The following is a 20379-nucleotide window of genomic DNA, read 5'->3' on the forward strand; positions in this document are numbered from 1 at the left end:
ATAGTTGCATTCACTGAATGTTTATTTGCAGTGCTGTACGTTTGCCTGCTGGGTTTCAATTGTAAGCAGATTACTGCCAAACGCATTTCCTGTTTGTTTGTACATTAGGAGGTTATTGTCTGAACCTTGTATTTAACCTGGTATATTAGGTTAATGCCTGACAAAGTAGAAGGGGTATTTACACATGAATATAAGAAGAAATATGAAACACGGTGCCCCTGAAGCATAAGCTTTCTTTTACAAACACACAGTGTGATACTGGACTGCTGCAGATGTTTGAAACCTTGTCTGAAACAGCTGGATGGAGAGAGGATCCTGTTAGATTGTTCATTATTATGTGGGGTTCAACAATAAAGATTTTGTCTGTCCTCCAACACCTTTCTCATAATGTGTTGGAAAAATGTTTTGCAACCTATTTGACAAAAACATCCTTATAAATCATCAGAATCAGAATAAATACAATTTGTGCGTGTATTAGACAGCATAACGTTCTGTAGTTTATTTACTAATGGTTTAAGGCCATTTTGCGATTTCAGTCATCATACAGTAACCAGCAACAACCACCCCTTTCTCTTCTCATCAAAGACATGCAATGTGGTTCTAAACAGCCTCTCGCTGTCAGTGCTTGTAATGATTTTTGCGTCTTTCTCTGACAGTTGTATATCCTTCCGCACTGTCGACATGTTTGATGCATTAGTGCGCACACTTATTTTTGATTGCGTCACGTCATTGTTCGGTATAATTTATTCAGCCTTTTTGCTTATTCGGCCGAACAAAGTGCTATTTACGGCAGAATAATTTCATTTGCTGAACATTCGGTGCATCCCTAAAATTTTCATTTGTGGGTGATCTATGGCTTTAAATTTCCTAAAAACAACACATGTGCATAATCAATAAAATTAAGATTGTTGTCAAGATGATGGATTTGTTCCTTACAAATACTCAGCTTTTCACCTCACACGCTAATTGATTGACTGGAGTCTTGGGGATTATTTGTGATGTATTTATCAGCTGTTCTCTCATTCTGACGGCACCCATTCACTGTAGAAGATCCATTGGTGAGAAAGTGTAGTAATGCTAAGTTTCTCCAAATCTGTTCCCATGAACAAACAAACTCATCTACATCTTGGACAGCCTGAGGGTCAGTAAATGTTTATTTTTTTGGGTGAACTATTCCTTCAAAAATGCTCATAGAGAACTGGTAATGTGAACTACTGTTTAACTAAATGACTAGAGAGCTGGAAGGTGTTAGTGTGTGTAATCCAGATGCCCCATCTGCCTCTCACCTCAGATCTCCCAGGAACTTCTGAGATCGGAGCTGTGCTGCTACATAAAGAGCCGCAGCCGTAGCCAGCAGCTCCCGTCGCTCTCCTGCCGTTAACATGTGACCTTTGAACCCATCAGGATACACCTCTGGGAGAAACTTAGTGCTGATATCACCAGACACAAACCGAGGGTGAACAATGATTTCTCTCAGTAGAGGAATGTTATGGGTCACACCTGTGCGAATGAGAAAACTGGAAATTAAGGAAATGCTGTGCATTTTAAATACTTTAACATTTAAAAGTTTCTGCCTACTTATTTACGCAATGTACCTCTGATGACATAATTATCGAGTGCATCCTCCATCTTCTTCAGAGCTTCTTCACGAGTTTTACCATATGTGACCAGCTAGTCAATGTCAACAATAAGAAATCAGTGGACTACTCTGACAGTTTCAATGAAATTAAACTGTTAAGATGGTCTTACATTACTATTCTATTACCTTAGAAATCATGGGATCGTAATAGATACTGATGTCACTTCCTTCTTGAATTCCACTGTCTACTCGAACCTTCAAAAGAAAACCGAAATAACAATTAACATTAAAAATTGAATTCCTTCGAAAAACCTCACAGCCTGCATGAACAGCAAAAAAACAGCTATAAAATAAATGTATTTTCATATGGCCTACTTCACAAAATGCAATGATTTTTCAAAACAAATTTTTAAGACAAAACTCAACGGAAAACAAAACTATTAATAACCACAGAACACATCACACAATGTTATCTTTTTGACCCTGCCTATAAATGAAAGACTAATTTGTAAATATCCTTAGTGATGTTTGCTTTCTTTAGACATTTAAACCTCATCCGTGTATGTCTGTGCTTGTGTGTTTCTGAAATAAAAACATTTTGCTCATCCTGTCCTGAGCAGCTCCCGGAAACCACTGATCTTTTATTTAAGAGGACGTGTCTTCCTGTTCTTCCTGTATTGACTGATGTGTGAATCTCACACACACAAACACATTTATTGGTTTATGGCAAAATAACTAGAACATAATGTTTCAAGTAGCCCTAACGCAACCTAGATCCTTGTTATCTGTTCATTATGTTAACTTCTAAAACATAAGATGAAGTAGATACAAATGATTTAAAGGATTAAAGGAAACCTCAAATTATACCAATTATAGTTTATAATGTGAAGCGAACACACTTTTTTCCTCAGGCAGAGAAAAATATCATGTTTTGAATAAGAGTCATTACTCTAGCTTGTTTCCCCAGCCTCTCCTACACACATACAAGAAAACAGGGGAAAAAAAAAACTGAATAAACAGATCTGACTACTAACGTTAGGCAAGTCGAATGGCTCCTGGTATTGTGATAGCCGGCCAATAGAGGGAAGACCAAATGATTTGTATGGATCCTGAAAAAGAGAGAAGATATTACTGTAGTTCTCAAATACAACACAGGAAACTAGAGATCAAGCGTCTATCCTCAAAGTTTATGTCTTAATTCAGTTTAAACTGTGGCTCAGTTAAGACGGCCTACTTGGTTTCTCTCGTCCTTGTCGGGCATAAACACTTATGCCATTCGGACTTAGTCATGCTGCCACATTTTAACATGAGTTCTGGAGTGAGTTCACTGAATATGGACTCAATATTCTCATCATGTGAATAGGTGATTTTCAGGCGCATAAAAATGTCTAACTAATGCTGAGCACACAAAAGACAGGTCGTTAGACACGGATTAAGGTGAGTCTAGGATTAAGCGGATCTGTTGAAGGGGTGAAAATGCTGTGCATCCCATTTAACCTTTTTAAATCAAAATGTAAAGGAAAATAATCTTAAGGCTGAACGTTAAAGCATTCAATGTCAATTTATGGCAGGATAATCCATCATGAAGGCAAATCCTTTAATAGGACAGGACCTACTGGAGATAAATAGAACAAATATGTGGGCAAATCTGTCAATACCATGTACAGATCATGAGATCATTAGATTTCACCTCAAAGACAGAAGAAAAAAAAATGGGTGAAGCTTGATGGTCATGAAAATAACCACACACAAAGTCAATAAGTTATTTATTCTAGGCTGAAAAGTCACCCGTGTATGTTGTTTACAGGCTGATTATCCTATGTACTAAACAAACGCACTCAAATCCCAGTTATGGGATGATAGCTAGAGAACAAGATTGCTGATTTTATGCAGTTGCAAAATATAAGGTATAAAGATCAAATTAACTAGACACATTTGCTCAGTATAAAGATTTTTAGGGTTGTTCTACACAGCTTAAAGAAGTTGTGACAGTTCTGCTGTCTCAAATGCTTATATTTTCTTCAGTAATATTTTTAGTTTTTTTAAAGAAGTCTTTTCTGCTCATAAAGGCTCTGTTTATTTGAATAAACAAAGAAAAAACATTAATATTATGAAATATTATTGCAGTTTAAAAAGTGGTTTTCTATTTTAATATACTTTAAAATAAAATGTATTCCTGTAATGCAAACCTACATTTTCAGCATTATTTCTCCAGTCTTTAGGGTCACTTCATCCTTCAGAAATCAATCTAACATGCTGATGATTATTTTTTATTACCCGGATTTGTCAAAATGCTTTTTTAAATCATTGGTTTAGGTGGTTACAGGCTTGCTAAATAATGTCTTATTTTCATATGTGCTTAAATGCCTTAAAAAGCTTGAATCCTGATAATCGCTGCTTGCAGCTATATTTTCTACGTGACACTCGCATTCAACTGTGCCCGGGTAAAGTCACCTTGCACCTTAAATTCAAACAAGCAGTTTTATATGGGTTATTACATAAATGTTTTTATTGATGATGAGGGCATTTTAAGCTATGAAACTTCCAGGATGTATTAAGCATACAAAGATCAAGGAAATTTTGTTTCTCATGACCTTTAGTTTCAAACTGTTGCTTTTCATCTAAATCAGGACAGTTTACTAGTTAAAACAGTCCAAAAAAGTTCTGAACAAATGATGGAGGATGGATTGTGATATTTGAGAACCACCAAGGATGGACTTTTTCTCTAGAGGAAGCCTTATTATGTATTAATGTCCCCCTCCCCCCTCCCCTCACAAAAACAGCTTTTTTTGCTGTTTTTTGGCAGTCTGGTGTTGTGTCCATTACTTGTGATGCTTGTACGCTAATTCTTGTGTACAGTCGTGGCCAAAAGTTTTGAGAATTACATGAATATTGGAAATAAGTTTTTATAATAGCAATTTGCATATACTCCAGAATGTTATAAAGAGTGATCAAATGAATTGCATAGTCCTTCTTTGCCATGAAAATTAACTTAATCCCCCAAAAAAACTTTCCACTGCATTTCATTGCTGTTATTAAAGGACCTGCTGAGATCATTTCAGTAATCGTCTTGTTAACTCAGGTGAGAATGTTGACGAGCATAAGGCTGGAGATCATTATGTCAGGCTGATTGGGTTAGAATGGCAGACCTGACATGTTAAAAGGAGGGTGATGCTTGAAATCATTGTTCTTCCATTGTTAACCATGGTGACCTGCAAAGAAACGCGTGCAGCCATCATTGCGTTGCATAAAAATGGCTTCACATGCAAGGATATTGTGGCTACTAAGATTGCACCTAAATCAACAATTTATAGGATCATCAAGAACTTCAAGGAAAGAGTTTCAATTCTTGTTAAGAAGGCTTCAGGGCGTCCAAGAAAGTCCAGCAAGCGCCAGGATCGTCTCCTAAAGAGGATTCAGCTGCGGGATCAGAGTGCCACCAGTGCAGAGCTTGCTCAGGAATGGCAGCAGGCAGGTGTGAGCGCATCTGCACGCACAGTGAGGCCAAGACTTTTGGAAGATGGCCTGGTGTCAAGAAGGGCAGCAAAGAAGCCACTTCTCTCCAAAAAAAACATCAGGGACAGATTGATCTTCTGCAAAAAGTATGGCGAATGGACTGCTGAGGACTGGGGCAAAGTCATATTCTCTGATGAAGCCTCTTTCCGATTGTTTGGGGCATCTGGAAAAAGGCTTGTCCGGAGAAGAAAAGGTGAGCGCTACCATCAGTCCTGTGTCATGCCAACAGTAAAGCATCCTGAGACCATTCATGTGTGGGGTTGCTTCTCATCCAAGGGAGTGGGCTCACTCACAATTTTGCCCAAAAACACAGCCATGAATAAAGAATGGTACCAAAACACCCTCCAACAGCAACTTCTTCCAACAATCCAACAACAGTTTGGTGAAGAACAATGCATTTTCCAGCACGATGGAGCACCGTGCCATAAGGCAAAAGTGATAACTAAGTGGCTCGGGGGGCAAAACGTTGACATTTTGGGTCCATGGCCTGGAAACTCCCCAGATCTTAATCCCATTGAGAACTTGTGGTCAATCCTCAAGAGGCGGGTGGACAAACAAAAACCCACTAATTCTGACAAACTCCAAGAAGTGATTATGAAAGAATGGGTTGCTATCAGTCAGGATTTGGCCCAGAAGTTGATTGAGAGCATGCCCAGTCAAATTGCAGAGGTCCTGAAAAAGAAGGGCCAACACTGCAAATACTGACTCTTTGTATAAATGTCATGTAATTGTCGATAAAAGCCTTTGAAACGTATGAAGTGCTTGTAATTATATTTCAGTACATCACAGAAACAACTGAAACAAAGATCTAAAAGCAGTTTAGCAGCAAACTTTGTGAAAACTAATATTTGTGTCATTCTCAAAACTTTTGGCCACGACTGTATATAAACAAGATTTTGTATTTTCTGAGATATTTAACTTTTTATTCTTCAAAGAATCCTGAAAAAAAAGCATCACAGGTTCGAAAAAATTTTAAGCAGCAACTGTTTCCAACATTGATAATAAAAAAGCATATTATAATGATTTCTAAAGGATCATGTGACACTGAAGACTGGAGTAACAGCTAATGAAAATTCAGCTTTGCACCACAGAAATAAATAATATTTTAAAGCATATTAAAACAGAAAACCCATATTTTAAATAGCAATAATATTTTATAATATTACCCTTTTTTTCTGTATTTTTGATCAAATAATTGTAACTTTGATTAACATAAGAGACTTATTTAAAGAAAATATTCAAAATCTTACTAATCCCAAAAAGCTTAATTTTCAGCATCCATTACTCCAGTTTTCATTGTCATATGATCCTTCAGAAATATTTCTAATATACTGATTTGCTGCTCAAGAAACATTTAACAATGTTCAAAATGGTTATTCTGCTTCATATTCTTGTAGAAAGGGTGATACACTTTCTTTTTTAAAACTTTTTTTAGAAAGTAAAAAAAAAACATTTATTTAAAATAGAAATAACATTATACTTTCAATCAATTTAATACATTTTTGCTGAATAAAAGCATTAAAATCTTACTAACCCCAAACTTTAGAACTGGTGGTATATTTAAAAGATTCACATATGACACAAAATATTATACATAAATCAATTTAAAAATTAAATAAATCACAAATAATCAACGTACACCATTGCTAAATTATATTTATTTTATACAATGATAAGCCAAATGACAAGATACTTTAAAAAAAAAAATTATGCCCTGATCAGCAGTAGATTTTCCTGTTGATTTTCCAAACATTGACACATCACTGATCTCTGAAACACTAAGAACTTTAGTCACTGTATTGACTGTTTGTTGGTTTACCTCAGCATAGACTCTGCTCTCGATGGCCCAGCCATTTATGGGTATGTCAGCCTGTTTATGCTGGAGTGTGTAGCCCTTTGCGATGCGGATCATCTGCTGCACCAGATCCAGTCCTGTAATACACTCAGTAATAGGATGCTCCACCTGAGATAGAAAAACATACTTACTAACAACTTAAACATGAACTACTGTGTAAAAATGTAACTGTACTAGCTGCATAATTCTCATTTTACAAAATATGCAAAAATTGGAATCTATCACCTGATTAAAAAGGCTACAAATTACAACTCTCCAAGTGCACTCAAACCCTAACATAGGTGTTTAAGAGACTCTTGTTAACCAGACAGCGCTGCTAACAACTAGTCATTAAACCTGAGCGGAAATATTAAACTCTTTTCCTGCCCCTCCTTATTCTGCGGGTTTTCCTTTGGGAGGTCCACACTAATGAGCTCTATAGACACTTTGATGTCCTCCGTGGCTCTGGGTTCTAGTAAGGTGGCAAGTGAAATGATGATAAAAATCGACATACTACACTTACTAGAAAGTAGGGGTGTGAATGTATGTCGCATTGTACAGTACTATATTGAGACGGAGGCACCAGAACTGCAGCTGACAGAATAGCATGATACTATGATATTTCTCCAAAAGCAGATCATAGGGACATTTTTATCATCCATGATCAAAAATCATCATATCGCACACCCCTACTAGAAAGTGTATGTGCTCTGACACATTCAGCTTTTGTGCTCATGAAGGGAATCAAAATGTAATCAAAATCGTTTTTGCTTTTATGCAATTCTTGAAACTTCATTAAAAAAATGTTAATACTATTATAGTTTTAATTAATATTTTGAATCAATTTTTATATTTTCAGTTTTCTTTTTTATTTGAAAGTAAAAATAAGCTGATATAATTTTAATATTTTTTTATATACATTTTATTTCAACTTTCATTTTACTTCAAATAACTTCATGGTTTTAATTTTCTACTCCTAGTTTCTGTTAATATAAATTACGTAATTACAACATGGGCCTTGATATTTAATGACAGCATGAGCACAATTCCTAAAAATGTAAGCCTTTCTTTAAAGATTTTCTGCATTTTATAGCTGCCAAAGAGGACAGAACAGACAGAAAGGTTCATTTAAATGTGTAACTTTTTATTAGGTTTACCAGGTGTCAATGTAAGAGTAAATGTACTTAAATTTAACATACAATTGACCTTCATATTTAATTAAAATCTAAACACTTAATTATGTTCATCAATAGCAGCAGTTCTCAGCCTTGACTTGAATGCCTTCCATTGCCCAATACAATATCCAAAAGCCATTCAAATAGGTTATGATTAACTGCTTGTAGTTTTCCTCATTTCAAAAACACATATGTGACCCTGGACAACAAAAACAGTCATAAGGGGCCTTTTTTTTTAAACATTGAGATTTATATAGTAGTCAACATTTGAAGTGGATCAAAAAAGTTCAAAGTTGTCCTAAGAAAGAACGGGTATTGTTTTGGTTTTAGAACAACTTTGATAAAATGTTTTGATCCACTTCAGATTTTGACTACTGTACATACTCTGAAAGCTAAATAAATAAGTTTGCCATTGATGTATGGTCTGTTGAGATAGGACAATATTTGTATAAAATACAACTATTTAAATATCTGGAATCGCCTATGAGAAAATCGCCTTTACAATTGTCCAAAAGTTCTTAATGCACATTACTAAACAAAAATTAAGTTTTGATATATTTACGATAGGAAATTTACAAAATATCTTCATGGAACATCATCTTTACTTAACATCCTAATGATTTTTTGGCATAAGAAAAATCGATACCACATATTTTAAGCATACTCATGCACATACAAACCTGCAGACGTGTGTTCATCTCCAAAAAGTAGAAGTTCTTCTTGGAGTCAACAAGAAACTCCACAGTGCCAGCTGAGGAGTACTTCACTGCTTTCGCCAGAGACACGGCCTGCTCTCCCATCGCTCTCCGCGTGTCTGGGTCCAGAAAGGTGCTAACCAGACATACACACAAACATGCTGCAAACATAAGGCTGGTAGTGTACTGTCTGCACACAGCTCTCAATGGAATTTACTTTTCTATTTTCCAGTACTACCTACTTTTTGTTACAACTTCTTGCTAAAAATTATTTGTGCTGTAGCAGGTAACTGTTTTTTGAGCAGTCCCGTGCTATACTGCTTTTACTGCTATGCCTACTTATGCTTCAAAAAAAATAACAGCTGAAGTAAAAGAAAAAAAATCTGTTTACCTGTTAGAAGCCAGTGCAGATCAAGGTTATTTAACTGTATGATTTTCTAGATACTTTTTGTACATGTTATACATTTTTAAATTTTACTTTTTTATTTTATTAAATGAACTAATTTATTTAAAATGATCAAATTAAATAATTAAGTTAAATTAAATCGGTACATATTCAGGCAACAGTGTAGTCATATGTGTATCCCATATTTTCCCCCATTCTACTGCAATGATTCTGTTGCACATAACTTGGTGTATCAAAACTCTCAGGTTGATTCAAAAAAATCTGCTCAAACCTGGGTGCCTCCTCCACCACTTTCTGGTTTCTTCTCTGGATGGAGCACTCTCTCTCATTCAGCCACAGAGCATTGCCATGTTTGTCCGCCAACACCTGCAAACAACAATAGAAACCATTAGCACAAATATCCAAAATGTGGCCACTGCAAAAAAGAACATGTCACTGTAGAGAGAACATAATCTCTGTATACTGTAGAGAAAATGCAGATATGGTTAAAGAGTCACATTGGAAAATTAGCCACTGAAAACTTGTATATGGTTCAAAATCTATTCTCTTCCAAAAACAACTTCATAACAAAGTAAATGATGCAATGTGTCATGCATCTAGCTTTATAATCTAGAATATAATCATATTACAAATTTGCATCTGCATTTCTAAGAAGCAATTATCCAATTATAAGTGACTAACTTTGCAATCAATATATTTTATCTATTTATGCATTCCTACTTTATCTTCAACTGGACTGGAATATTACACTCTGAAGACGACAGCATACGGGTTCTCTTATTTATAAATTTAAACATATGTTTGCCTTTTTTTTTGCTATTCTTCGTTTTGTCCTTTATTGTCCTTTATTTATACTTATTTATTTTACTGCATCGTACTTTATCATATATTCTTTATATTTATTGTCTTTTTAATTCATTGTTTGTTCCCCTTCTACCCCGACTTTCTCATGAGGCGATAACAAAAAGAGAATTTCATTGTACCTAGTACATATGACAGTAAAGTAAAGATCTTGAATCTCTTTGGGAATCTTTTCTTGAATCTTTACTGTTTGAACTCTAGGAATGTTACTGAATCTAAAAGCTTTATATACAACCACTTGAGCTGAACATGCAATCTTAGGTTAACTCTTTACCCAAAGGCACAATGACAACCCAAGACTCACATTTCTGAGAATAGAGCCAACAACCTGCTAGTTACTAGCCCCAAGTTTTAACCACTACCCCTATTATTACTAACCTTCTATAGCCTAGAAGTTAATCCAAGTGTTACAATTAATTTGATAAACAAAATGATTTTGTGGGCCTTCCTAAAAAGCTCAAACATGACCATGGCACAAGCAATGCCAAGGCCATGGGTTTGATTCACAGGAAATCAAGAACGGATAAAAATGTGTATGTAAAATGGTTAGTTCACCCACAAATGAAAATTAGCCCATTATTTACTCACCCTCCAAGCATCCTAGGTGTATATAACTTTCTTCTTTAAGATGAATCCAATCTATATATTATATTAAATATATAGTTATAGTAAAAATTATCCTGGCATTTCCAAGCTTTAGAATTGCATGGGTGGTTGTTTCTCTTCATCAGTCCAAAACAAGTCCAATAAAGTGCATCCAACCATAATAAAAACTGCCTCATACGGCTCCAGGGGGTGAATAAAGACCTCCAAATCGATGCATTTTTGTTAGAAAAATATCCATATTTAATAATCACTTTAATCTAGCTTGCAGCAACTGGTCGTACACAGAAGCAGCTCCGGGCAAATGACGTATGACGTTGGCGGTGCGCATGTGCCGCTCAGAAGTGCCACTCAAATTAAAACTTTATTCCATATGTTTTGGACTGATGAAAAGAAACACCCACCCATGCAATTCCAAAGCTTGGAAATGCCAGGATAACTTTTTTAATTCCTCTTAAGAGGGAAGTCATATACACTTGCCTGGAGGGTCAGTAAATAATAGGCAAATTTAAATTTTTGGGTAAACTAACCTTTTAAATGCAATGTAAGTCGCTTGGGACAAAAGCGTCAGCCAAATACATAATTGTAAATGTGTGGGTGAAAATTAACTTAGAATTAACTGTAAACAGTTATAAAGATGAGTAATAGAAAAGTACTCTATCCGTTTGTAAAGTCTAACATCACGCATTAGCACTTCCGGGTCCAAACGCTCCATCTCGTACCACAAGAAAACAACAAACTGTGTTAATTTGCATGTGGTGTAATGCTATTAAAAAATTATAATCATAACCATTATCTCTATACAAAAATCCCAGATGGCCAGACAGTGATTAATCTTTTAGAAATCATTAAAATATTTGTATCTGTGATGCCGTGTGCACAGAGACTGTAGTGTAGACTAAGTTGTTTTTTTTTTTTTTAAGTTTAGCTTAAAGGAACACTCCACTTTTTTTTGGAAATAGGCTAATTCTCCAACTCCCCCGAGTTAATAAGTTGATTTTTACTGTTTTAAAATCCATTCAGCCATTTTCCTGTTCTGGCGATATCACTTTTAGCATAGCTTAGCATAGATCATTGAATCCTATTAGACCAATAGCATCGCGTCAAAAATTACCAACGAGTTTCGGTATTTGTCCTATTTAAAACTTGACTCTTCTGCAGTTATATTGTATACTAAAGGGGGTCGCACACCGAACGCGAAGCGCAGCGCCGCGTCGCGTCGCGCCACGTCTTTAAAATTCGAACACATAGTTTTCTATGAGCATACGCACACCGGCGGCGCCATTCGGCGTCTGTCCGCGGCGCCCAGCTACGACTCAAGAAGCTGTTCAAATTTCTGCCGCGCCACAGAGCGCCATCTGCATAGTTTTATATTAAATAACATCATATTTGTCTCAAATCGTCCTATTAGATTAAAAAAACAAGATACCACTGCTGCAAAATACTACTTACATTAGGTTTACAGCTTGAAAAAAAATGTAAACCTATATAATTCATTCATATTTTATTTTCTCAATACATTTTTTCATACGCAAAATCTAAAGTCCTATGTAACATTTGCCTGTCGTAATTACATTCACTGTCTTTGACTGCCACCTACTGAATTTACAAGGTCACAACCGTCACTTGCAGTTCAGAACTTCACTGAAAAATGAGCTGACGCGTATAGAATGTGCGCGTCCGGTGTGCGATAGCTCCAGCTGTCCTCGGCGCGACGCGACGTTGCGCTGCGTTTCTCGTCCGGTGTGCGACCCCCTTAAGACTGGTGGAAAATATAAAGATGCAATTTTCTAGGCCGATAATATTAGGAACTACACTCCCATTCCGGCGTAATAGTCAAGGAAGTTTGTTGCCGTTACATGGCCGAAGCAGGCGCAGTAATATCACGCAGCACATCGCAGCACAACATGACCAACTGCATGCACAGGGAGCGTTCCTCGTTGGAAGTTACCTAGCTGGGAACTAATTTCAACTGCTGCGTGATATTACCGCACCTGCTGCGTCCATATTACAGGCAGCAAACTTCCTTGACTATTACGCCGGAAAGGGAGTGTAGTTCCTTATCTTATCGGCCAAGAAAATCGCATCTTTACATTTTCCGCCGGTCTTAGTACACAATATAATGAGCCTATTTCCAAAAAAAGTGGAGTGTTCCTTTAAATGTGTAATATGAATAAATAGTGCTCATAAATGGCTGTCAAGATGGTATTCTCAATTGATACAAGTGGAGGCTTGGACCCGGAAATGCTGTTCCTTAAGCCACGACTTAACAAGCGAATTGTGCTGTGCAATAATCATATTTTAGCTGCTTACTTTTAGTTGGCACTAAAGTGAACGATTTTTAATTTAAAATGAATGGTGTTAATACAGCTAGTGCCCATTAACTGCTTCATAGTAATCTGTTATGACTATGGGTGGTCAAACTGGTTTCATCTAATTTATATTCATGAGCCAGGCTGAGGCTATTTATAACTAGGAGTGTCCAGCAGATACACTACCACTGAAAAGTTTGGGGTCAGTAGTTTTATATTGTAACAATATGTCACAATATTGCTGTTTTTACTGTATTTTTGATTAAATAAATGCAACCTTTGTGAGCAAACTAGAAAAACATACAATTTTTTTTGACCCAAGCTTTTCAAATTCTTTCAAGACAAAGAATACCAGAGTGTAATCTAGTTGAAATCCAGGCATGACGTTTTGAAAGAACTAATCATCAAATATCATTTAGAAGTAATGAGTCATTAAATATGTGATGAAAAGTTCATAAAAGCTTCTATATACACAAGTAAGGTGGCAATTTTCCAGAGAATACCTGAATCTCAATATGTCTGGGGTTATCTATGAACTTCTCAATCAGCAAACGGTCATCTCCAAAACTAGATGCTGCCTCCTGAGAGGAAAAACGAAAGCCTTCCCTGAAACAAAATACCAAAACTCTATAAGACTTCATCACTTTATAACAATGAAAACATTTTTGATTCATAATCCTAAAAATAAGCTACATAATTGCATGTTTGTATATTAAATTGTTTGGTATTTACATATTTACAAATTTGCATCTGCATTTCTAAGAAGCAATTATCCAATTATAAGTGACTAACTTTGCATTTAAGGTATATATTTGATCTATTTATGCATTCCTACTTTATGTTCAACTGCACTGGAATATTACACTCTGAAGACGACAGCATACGGGTTCTCTTACTTATAAATTAAATATACATTTGCCTTTTTTTGCTATTCTTCCTTGTTTTGTTTTTATTGCATATTGCTTTACTTCTTTATTTTACTGCATCGTACTTTATCATATATTCTTCATCATACTTTATCATGTATTGACTTCTGTTTATAGTAAAACAAGGTTTTTTTATTATTAAGTTCAGAAGTAACTACCAATCATGTCTGGCTATAGACACTATAAGAGAAGAATGTCTGACTGTGAACTACTAGATCTTACTCCATTTGGCTAAACTGCTGGATCTCGGTTCAAGTGGCTGTTGTAGGGGAACTTGACATTTGTGGCAAGAGGCTTCCTCCTTAGCAGATAAGCATCTATTTGCCTGAGGACTCTCACTCTCTCTGCCTCGGTCTCTACAGAATTGCTTGAGCGACTGTTTTGCCTCTCAAGATAAATCCAATTCAAGCTTAAACAAAAGCCTGGCTTCAGCTTACGGCAATAAAAGACACAATTAAAAGCAACATGTTCCACTAAAGTTTGTATTAATATTATCAAGAACAGAGAAAGATAGAGGGTGAGAGAGACGCAGAGAGAATCTAAGGGGTTGATTTGTAAATGTGTTTTCTACATGTAAACATGGATTACAAAATGAAAAATTATAACACTCTGGTCACTTTGTTTCCATTCCTGATTCTCCATACCACTGGCCCCAAACCAACTTATTTAATTAATTAACTAATTAGTCTAATAAAGTTTAGAACTGTTCAAATAAGAACCTTAGACTGACTCTCTCCCAAGAAAACTTACATGGAGTTCTGATATTTGCTTAAATACATGTCTGAATCTGCTTTTCTCACGTCTCACCTGGTTTCGTCATCATTCCAGGCAATCCTCATCCCTTTACCGCCTCCACCAGCAGAAGCCTTTATCATAACAGGGTAGCCTTGAAGAGATTGACACAATTTCTGAGTTTGCTTTATCACATCACCTTATTCTTGATAAATGGAAACTATTATAAAATGTATACACTTTAATGACTCTTACCAATTTCTCCTGCAATTTTCACAGCCTCCTCTGCATTCTGAAATAAAAATAAACATCACCTGTAAATGAACATCATTAGTAAATGAATGTCTGGTGGTGAGACATGGCCTGCAGCATGTAAGGTAATTCAGTTTCTCATCTTGTCCAGCAGGGGGAGCAACATAGCATAATTTTGTTTTACCTGTACAGTTTTTGATTGAAGGTTACATGTTCTTGACTTGACCAAAAGTCACCTGATTAAGAAGTCATATTCATGATAACTATGTTAAATGATTTAACCGTATGAAACCAAAAGACTGATGTGAGTTCCTTCAGCTATGAACACCATTATGATTCTGAATGTTATGATGGATTTTCACAGTTTTAAAATTAACAGTCTGGCTCTAAAACAGAGGTTTAAGTATAAAATCCATAATTACAGAAGTAGGAGTTAAAAAAAAAGGTAGAGTAAATAAACGAATGGGTGGGTAAAAATCCACAATTTAAAACCGGATGTAAATTTGATTTAAATATAATCTAAAATATTTAACCCAGTTTAACAAAAATAGCTCAAATTAGCTTGTTTTAACTGAAATCAATCGAATCAAACAGTTTTAATAATAAATCAACACCCGAGACACCAGTGACTGAAGAGACTTGAAACCCTTATTCAAATCTTATACTTGTATAATACCTGCAACTGCATAAACGAGGCACTACGTTTCAAGAAAAAGGTCATTTAAAAGAGTTAATCTATGAATTACCTAATGCACTTTGTTGTATAAATTAAAGTTGGAAATGAGAAACTAAAAAAAAAAAAAAAATGTATCAAATACTTGGAAGACGCCAAATTTACTCTAAAACTGTTTTTATTTTGGCATGCTGAAAGAATAAAATTGTCAAATTTTCCTGCCAGAAGTGCTGCTGTGATTCATTTCAGACTTCAAGCTGCAGGTTTAGTGACAATAGGTCATATTTAATTGCTTTAAACAATTGTTGCAATTATGCAACTGCAAATTGAAAACGGTGACAAAATAATTGTTTACGAACAATTATTGAAATAGTGGAATGACCATTGAAATGTTCTTTCTCACCAGATGTCAAAATACATTAACAGCAGAGTTCTACACTAGCATTAAATGAAGTTAAGCTAAGGTGAGAAATCCAGCAGAAGGGACTAAAGGAGAGATGTTCGCGTGTGTGTGAGAGTCAGACTGTGATCAGTGTGCTGATGTTATCAGGGTCGTTGAGGAGGTGTTCACAGATGGTAATGCCCATACAATCAGAGTGTCATACGGCACATCTTTGCTTTATAGAGCCCTATCAGCTCAGGAAGTGTCAAAACGGCCACTACACACGGCCATTAAAAGCCATTTAAACAGCATGCAGGAGGAGGGGATGGATGGGGGATGGAGACAAGAGAATAGAGACAACAGAATGGAGTTTAAAGACGTTTTAGAGGACTGATATGTAGCTTTATTGTGGTTAAGAGCTTTTTATATGCTTTGCATATACATCCGCTCACCAAGGTTGCATTTATTTAATGAAAAAAGTAATACAAACCAAAACAACTGTTAATTATATATATTAACTGTTACTTATATTCTTATTATTTAATAAAAAATCTTATATAAATGAATGAAAACAGTTCATAAGGGTTTAAATACACTAAAAATTTGTGGGACCTGACAGATTTTTCTGAAGAACAGCAGGCAGTTTAACTGTTTAGGACAAACAAGGGACTCATCAACAACTATCACTAAACAAAAAACACAGCTTTGGATCATTCAGGTAACAGCATCGTATTAAGAAAACAAGCGTATGTAAACTTTTGAACTGGGTCTTTTTTATAAATTCAACAATTGTTTTCTCTTGTGGACTATATGCAAAAATAAAATTGTGTGAAATATCTTATTCATGTCGGTAGTAAATAAAAAAATAACATGCATTTTATGTGATCCCTCTTATTTTGGTAAAATAATTAACATTTTGCAGATTCTGCAAGATGTAAACTTTTGACCTCAACTGTATATGGCAAATTAGTGACTTGTTGAGGTCCATAGAACCATTTGTTTTGTGATGAAAATCACAGTCTGCAAATTTAACAACATTTATCCCTGCGTTTTTCCATTAGACTTTGGATTAAGTTATTGTGCAATGTGACAATACACAGTTTATAACAGAAAATGGCAGGATCTGCACCATCTATTAGATCATTTCTGCCACTAGTTGACACTTTGGGTCTGTTTTGACTAGTCGTGGATCACATGGCTGGTGACAGCAGGCGGAAAGCTCATTTGTCTATAAACTACATCCACCTGTCATGTACCGGTGGACTTTGGCAGCACAGACTGCTGACGCTGCATGCCAAGAGTCATTTATACATGATAAACACAGACCTGCAGAATATTTAAAGTCCCCCTGAAATCAAAATTAAAGTTTTTTGGCTTTTAGTATGAATATATTAGCCTTAAGGTTATCTATAAGCTAGTGTGCTGCAAAACAAAGACAAAATTCGCGTTTACAAGATATGGGCATTCAAAACTTACAGTCTCGTCACTTCCGCCAATATGAATCAAGGATTTGGATGATATCACCGTGCACTTCAGTTTCTCATCAAACGTTCTGTCCAATCAAATGCTCTCTAGAGTCCGTAATGTCCCGCCCCCTACACAGCAGATCATATGCGCTCATATGTACGGACGGCATGTATTAAATTACACAGCCTCAGCATGATTATGATCACTATTTCGTTTTAGCAAGTTTCATATTGAATCTGTGTGGTAATTTATTAGTCTGTGGCTGTCATAAGCTTACAAATGCGGCTTTACCAAGCTCAACGGCTCTTGCCCGAGCAGATATTAATGGAACGCTATTGGCTATTCAAAATGAGTGGGCGGGGCTGGGCGATATGTTTTTGTTTCAGTTAAAAGTACGTCACCACATAGAATAACGCTGCATGTTTCAAGGCACTTCAGTGGACCTTTAACTTTTTTTTTTTAAATGACTGAGCAACTAAGAAAAGACATAGTAAAATGTGTCTAAGCTGTCTTTAATCAAATCTAAGACCACTGCCAATTATACTGCCATAGTCACCAAAATATTGACCTTTTTTGTACAAGATCCTAAACACGACATCATACTGATGACACAATTAACTGACAAATTAATTAAAATACTTGGAAAAAAAATATCTAGAACACATGAATTTTAACACTGATGTATCCTGAGCAGCATATCAGCATATTAGAAAGATCATGTGACAACAAAGACTGGAGTAATGGCTGCTGAAAATTGCATCACAGGAATAAATTATATTTTAATATATATTTACACAGAAAACAGTGGTTTTAAATTGTAATAATATTTAACAATATTAGTGTTTTTACTGTGTTTTTGATTAAATAAATACAGCCTTGGTGAGCAAAAAAGACTTCCCTCAAAAACATTAACCAATGCCAACCAATCCCAAACTTCTGAACAGTAGTGTATGCACTGCCCATTATATACTATATAACTTATGTATATAATCTGCACCACATACAGTCAAACCAAAATTTATTCAGACACCTTTAACATTTCTCAAATTTTACTTCAGTTTATTCGTTATAGTTTAGAAAATGGCTATAAAATATGGCAAGAACTTAGAATTAAACTGTGCCAAAACAAATCCATCTAGATACTGTCAGATAATTTTGATAGAAAGTTATGTAATGGATTACAATCAACCAAAAATTCAAACAACTGTTAGTATGACAATACTTACACAACTATCAACACTTTGTTGACCAATTACCAAGCAATGCTTAATTTTGTTCAGTCTGTGGTGTAAAAAGGTTGCATTAACAATTAAAGAAAAACACTTAAGCAAAACAAGGTCAAGTCAAAGTGTCTGAATAATTTTTGGTCCCAAATGTTATCAATTTTACTGGCAGTCCACAATATGAAGAATTTTTGGGTATAATATGTCACAGTTTACTTTATTTTGCTATCCTCACTTACATAACTGAACTATACTGCCCTCCAAAGGCAAAGCGCAGTAACTACACTTGGTCAAAATTGAGTTAAGGTTTAAAATGGACTTTGTGACAGCTGTTTTGTCTTGTGACAAAGTCTCCTGGTTCAATTTTGTCCCGTTTCAGAGAAACGTTCAGAGAAACAAGAGTGTCAACATGTTTGACTAGCTGTTGTAAAAACTTTAAAGGCATTTTTCTCAGTTTCAGTGTTCGCGTAGTTACTGCACTTTGCCTTTGGAGGGCAGTATAGTGTCCTGCAACCACTAGTAAATAATATCAAAAATGATATCTGGTGTCTGGATAATTTTTGATTTGACGGTATGTACTGTATTTCTCTGTGTTATCAAGTTGCTGTTTGTTTAGCTCTGCTAGAAAAGTATTTTTGTTATTTTTTACGCATTTTGGATGCTGTCCAAAAGAAAAAAGCGTTTGTGAAAATGCTTTTAAAGATAAACAGCATAAGTATGTGAGAAGTAACGGATTCTTGTGAGATGACTGAGGACAAAAATAAAAATGAACAAACAAATAAATAAATAAATACATAAATAAAATATCCCAAATGTTGATCTGACCTTGACCACCCCATCAAAGCCTGGGATGGTGTTGACTTTGGCAGCTTTGGCGAGGAGTTTGCTCTCGATCTTATCCCCCATGGCCTGGATGGCATGCGTGTCAGGACCAATGAAAGTCACCCCCTCGGCCGCCTGTAGTGAAAGAATTCATAATAAGGGATATTTAATGTCATCCAAGTTATTTATTCTGAGCAGATTTTACCTACAAATCATGACTACAGGCATCAAATCTATTAAGACAACCATCAGAAAATGTCACGTCACACTGCACAACTCGCATGACTCTGAGATAATCTGACCATACATCATAACACACGCCCACAGATTTTATTCCCACATCAAACCTTAACACACCAGCACATTACGTGATCCAGCTGTACTCTTCTGATTCTACTTTTGTTTACAAAAGTTTAGACACACATGCCTAACATATGTTTCTTATTATCTTATTACAGAACTTAGACTACCCTTCAAAGGTTTGGAGAGAGTAAGAATGACTTTTTAATTTTTTTTTTTAGAAATTAATATTTTAATGTAGCAAAGATGCATTAAATTGATCAAATGCAAAAAGAAAGATGTTTACAATGTTACCAAAAATCCTATTTTAAATAAACGCTGTTCTTTTAGACTGTCTATTCAGCAAACAATGCTTTCCACAAAAGTTTTTCAATATTGATAATCAGAAATGTTTCTTAAGCAGCTAATCAATATTCACAGGAATAAAATAAATTTTACAATATATTCTAATAGAAAACATAATTTATTTTAAATGGTAATATTATTTGACAATATTACTGTTTTTACTGTATTCTTGATCAAATAAATGCAGCCTTGGTAAGCAAAAGAGACACTGACAAACTTGAACAGTAATGTAAATAGAAACTTGAACAATAATTTAAATAGAAAGATTTATGATGA

General features: G+C 35.4%; 1 protein-coding gene across 1 annotated transcript in view; it reads right to left on the minus strand.

Moving 5' to 3' along the window:
* The window catches only part of pcca (propionyl-CoA carboxylase subunit alpha), a 72301-nt gene that overhangs the window by 23058 nt on the left and 28864 nt on the right, over positions 1-20379 (minus strand). Inside the window, exons 7-17 of the mRNA XM_073842092.1 lie at positions 19462-19593; positions 14895-14931; positions 14715-14793; positions 13485-13587; positions 9477-9571; positions 8785-8935; positions 6915-7058; positions 2614-2688; positions 1766-1834; positions 1596-1671; positions 1287-1500 (exon numbers count right to left, since the gene is read on the minus strand). Coding sequence (XP_073698193.1) covers positions 1287-1500; positions 1596-1671; positions 1766-1834; positions 2614-2688; positions 6915-7058; positions 8785-8935; positions 9477-9571; positions 13485-13587; positions 14715-14793; positions 14895-14931; positions 19462-19593 — 1175 coding nt within the window. The remainder of the gene's footprint in view (positions 1-1286; positions 1501-1595; positions 1672-1765; positions 1835-2613; positions 2689-6914; positions 7059-8784; positions 8936-9476; positions 9572-13484; positions 13588-14714; positions 14794-14894; positions 14932-19461; positions 19594-20379) is intronic.

The sequence above is a fragment of the Garra rufa genome, chromosome 6 (genome assembly GCF_049309525.1).
Source record: "Garra rufa chromosome 6, GarRuf1.0, whole genome shotgun sequence".
Classification (NCBI taxonomy): Eukaryota; Metazoa; Chordata; class Actinopteri; order Cypriniformes; family Cyprinidae; genus Garra; species Garra rufa.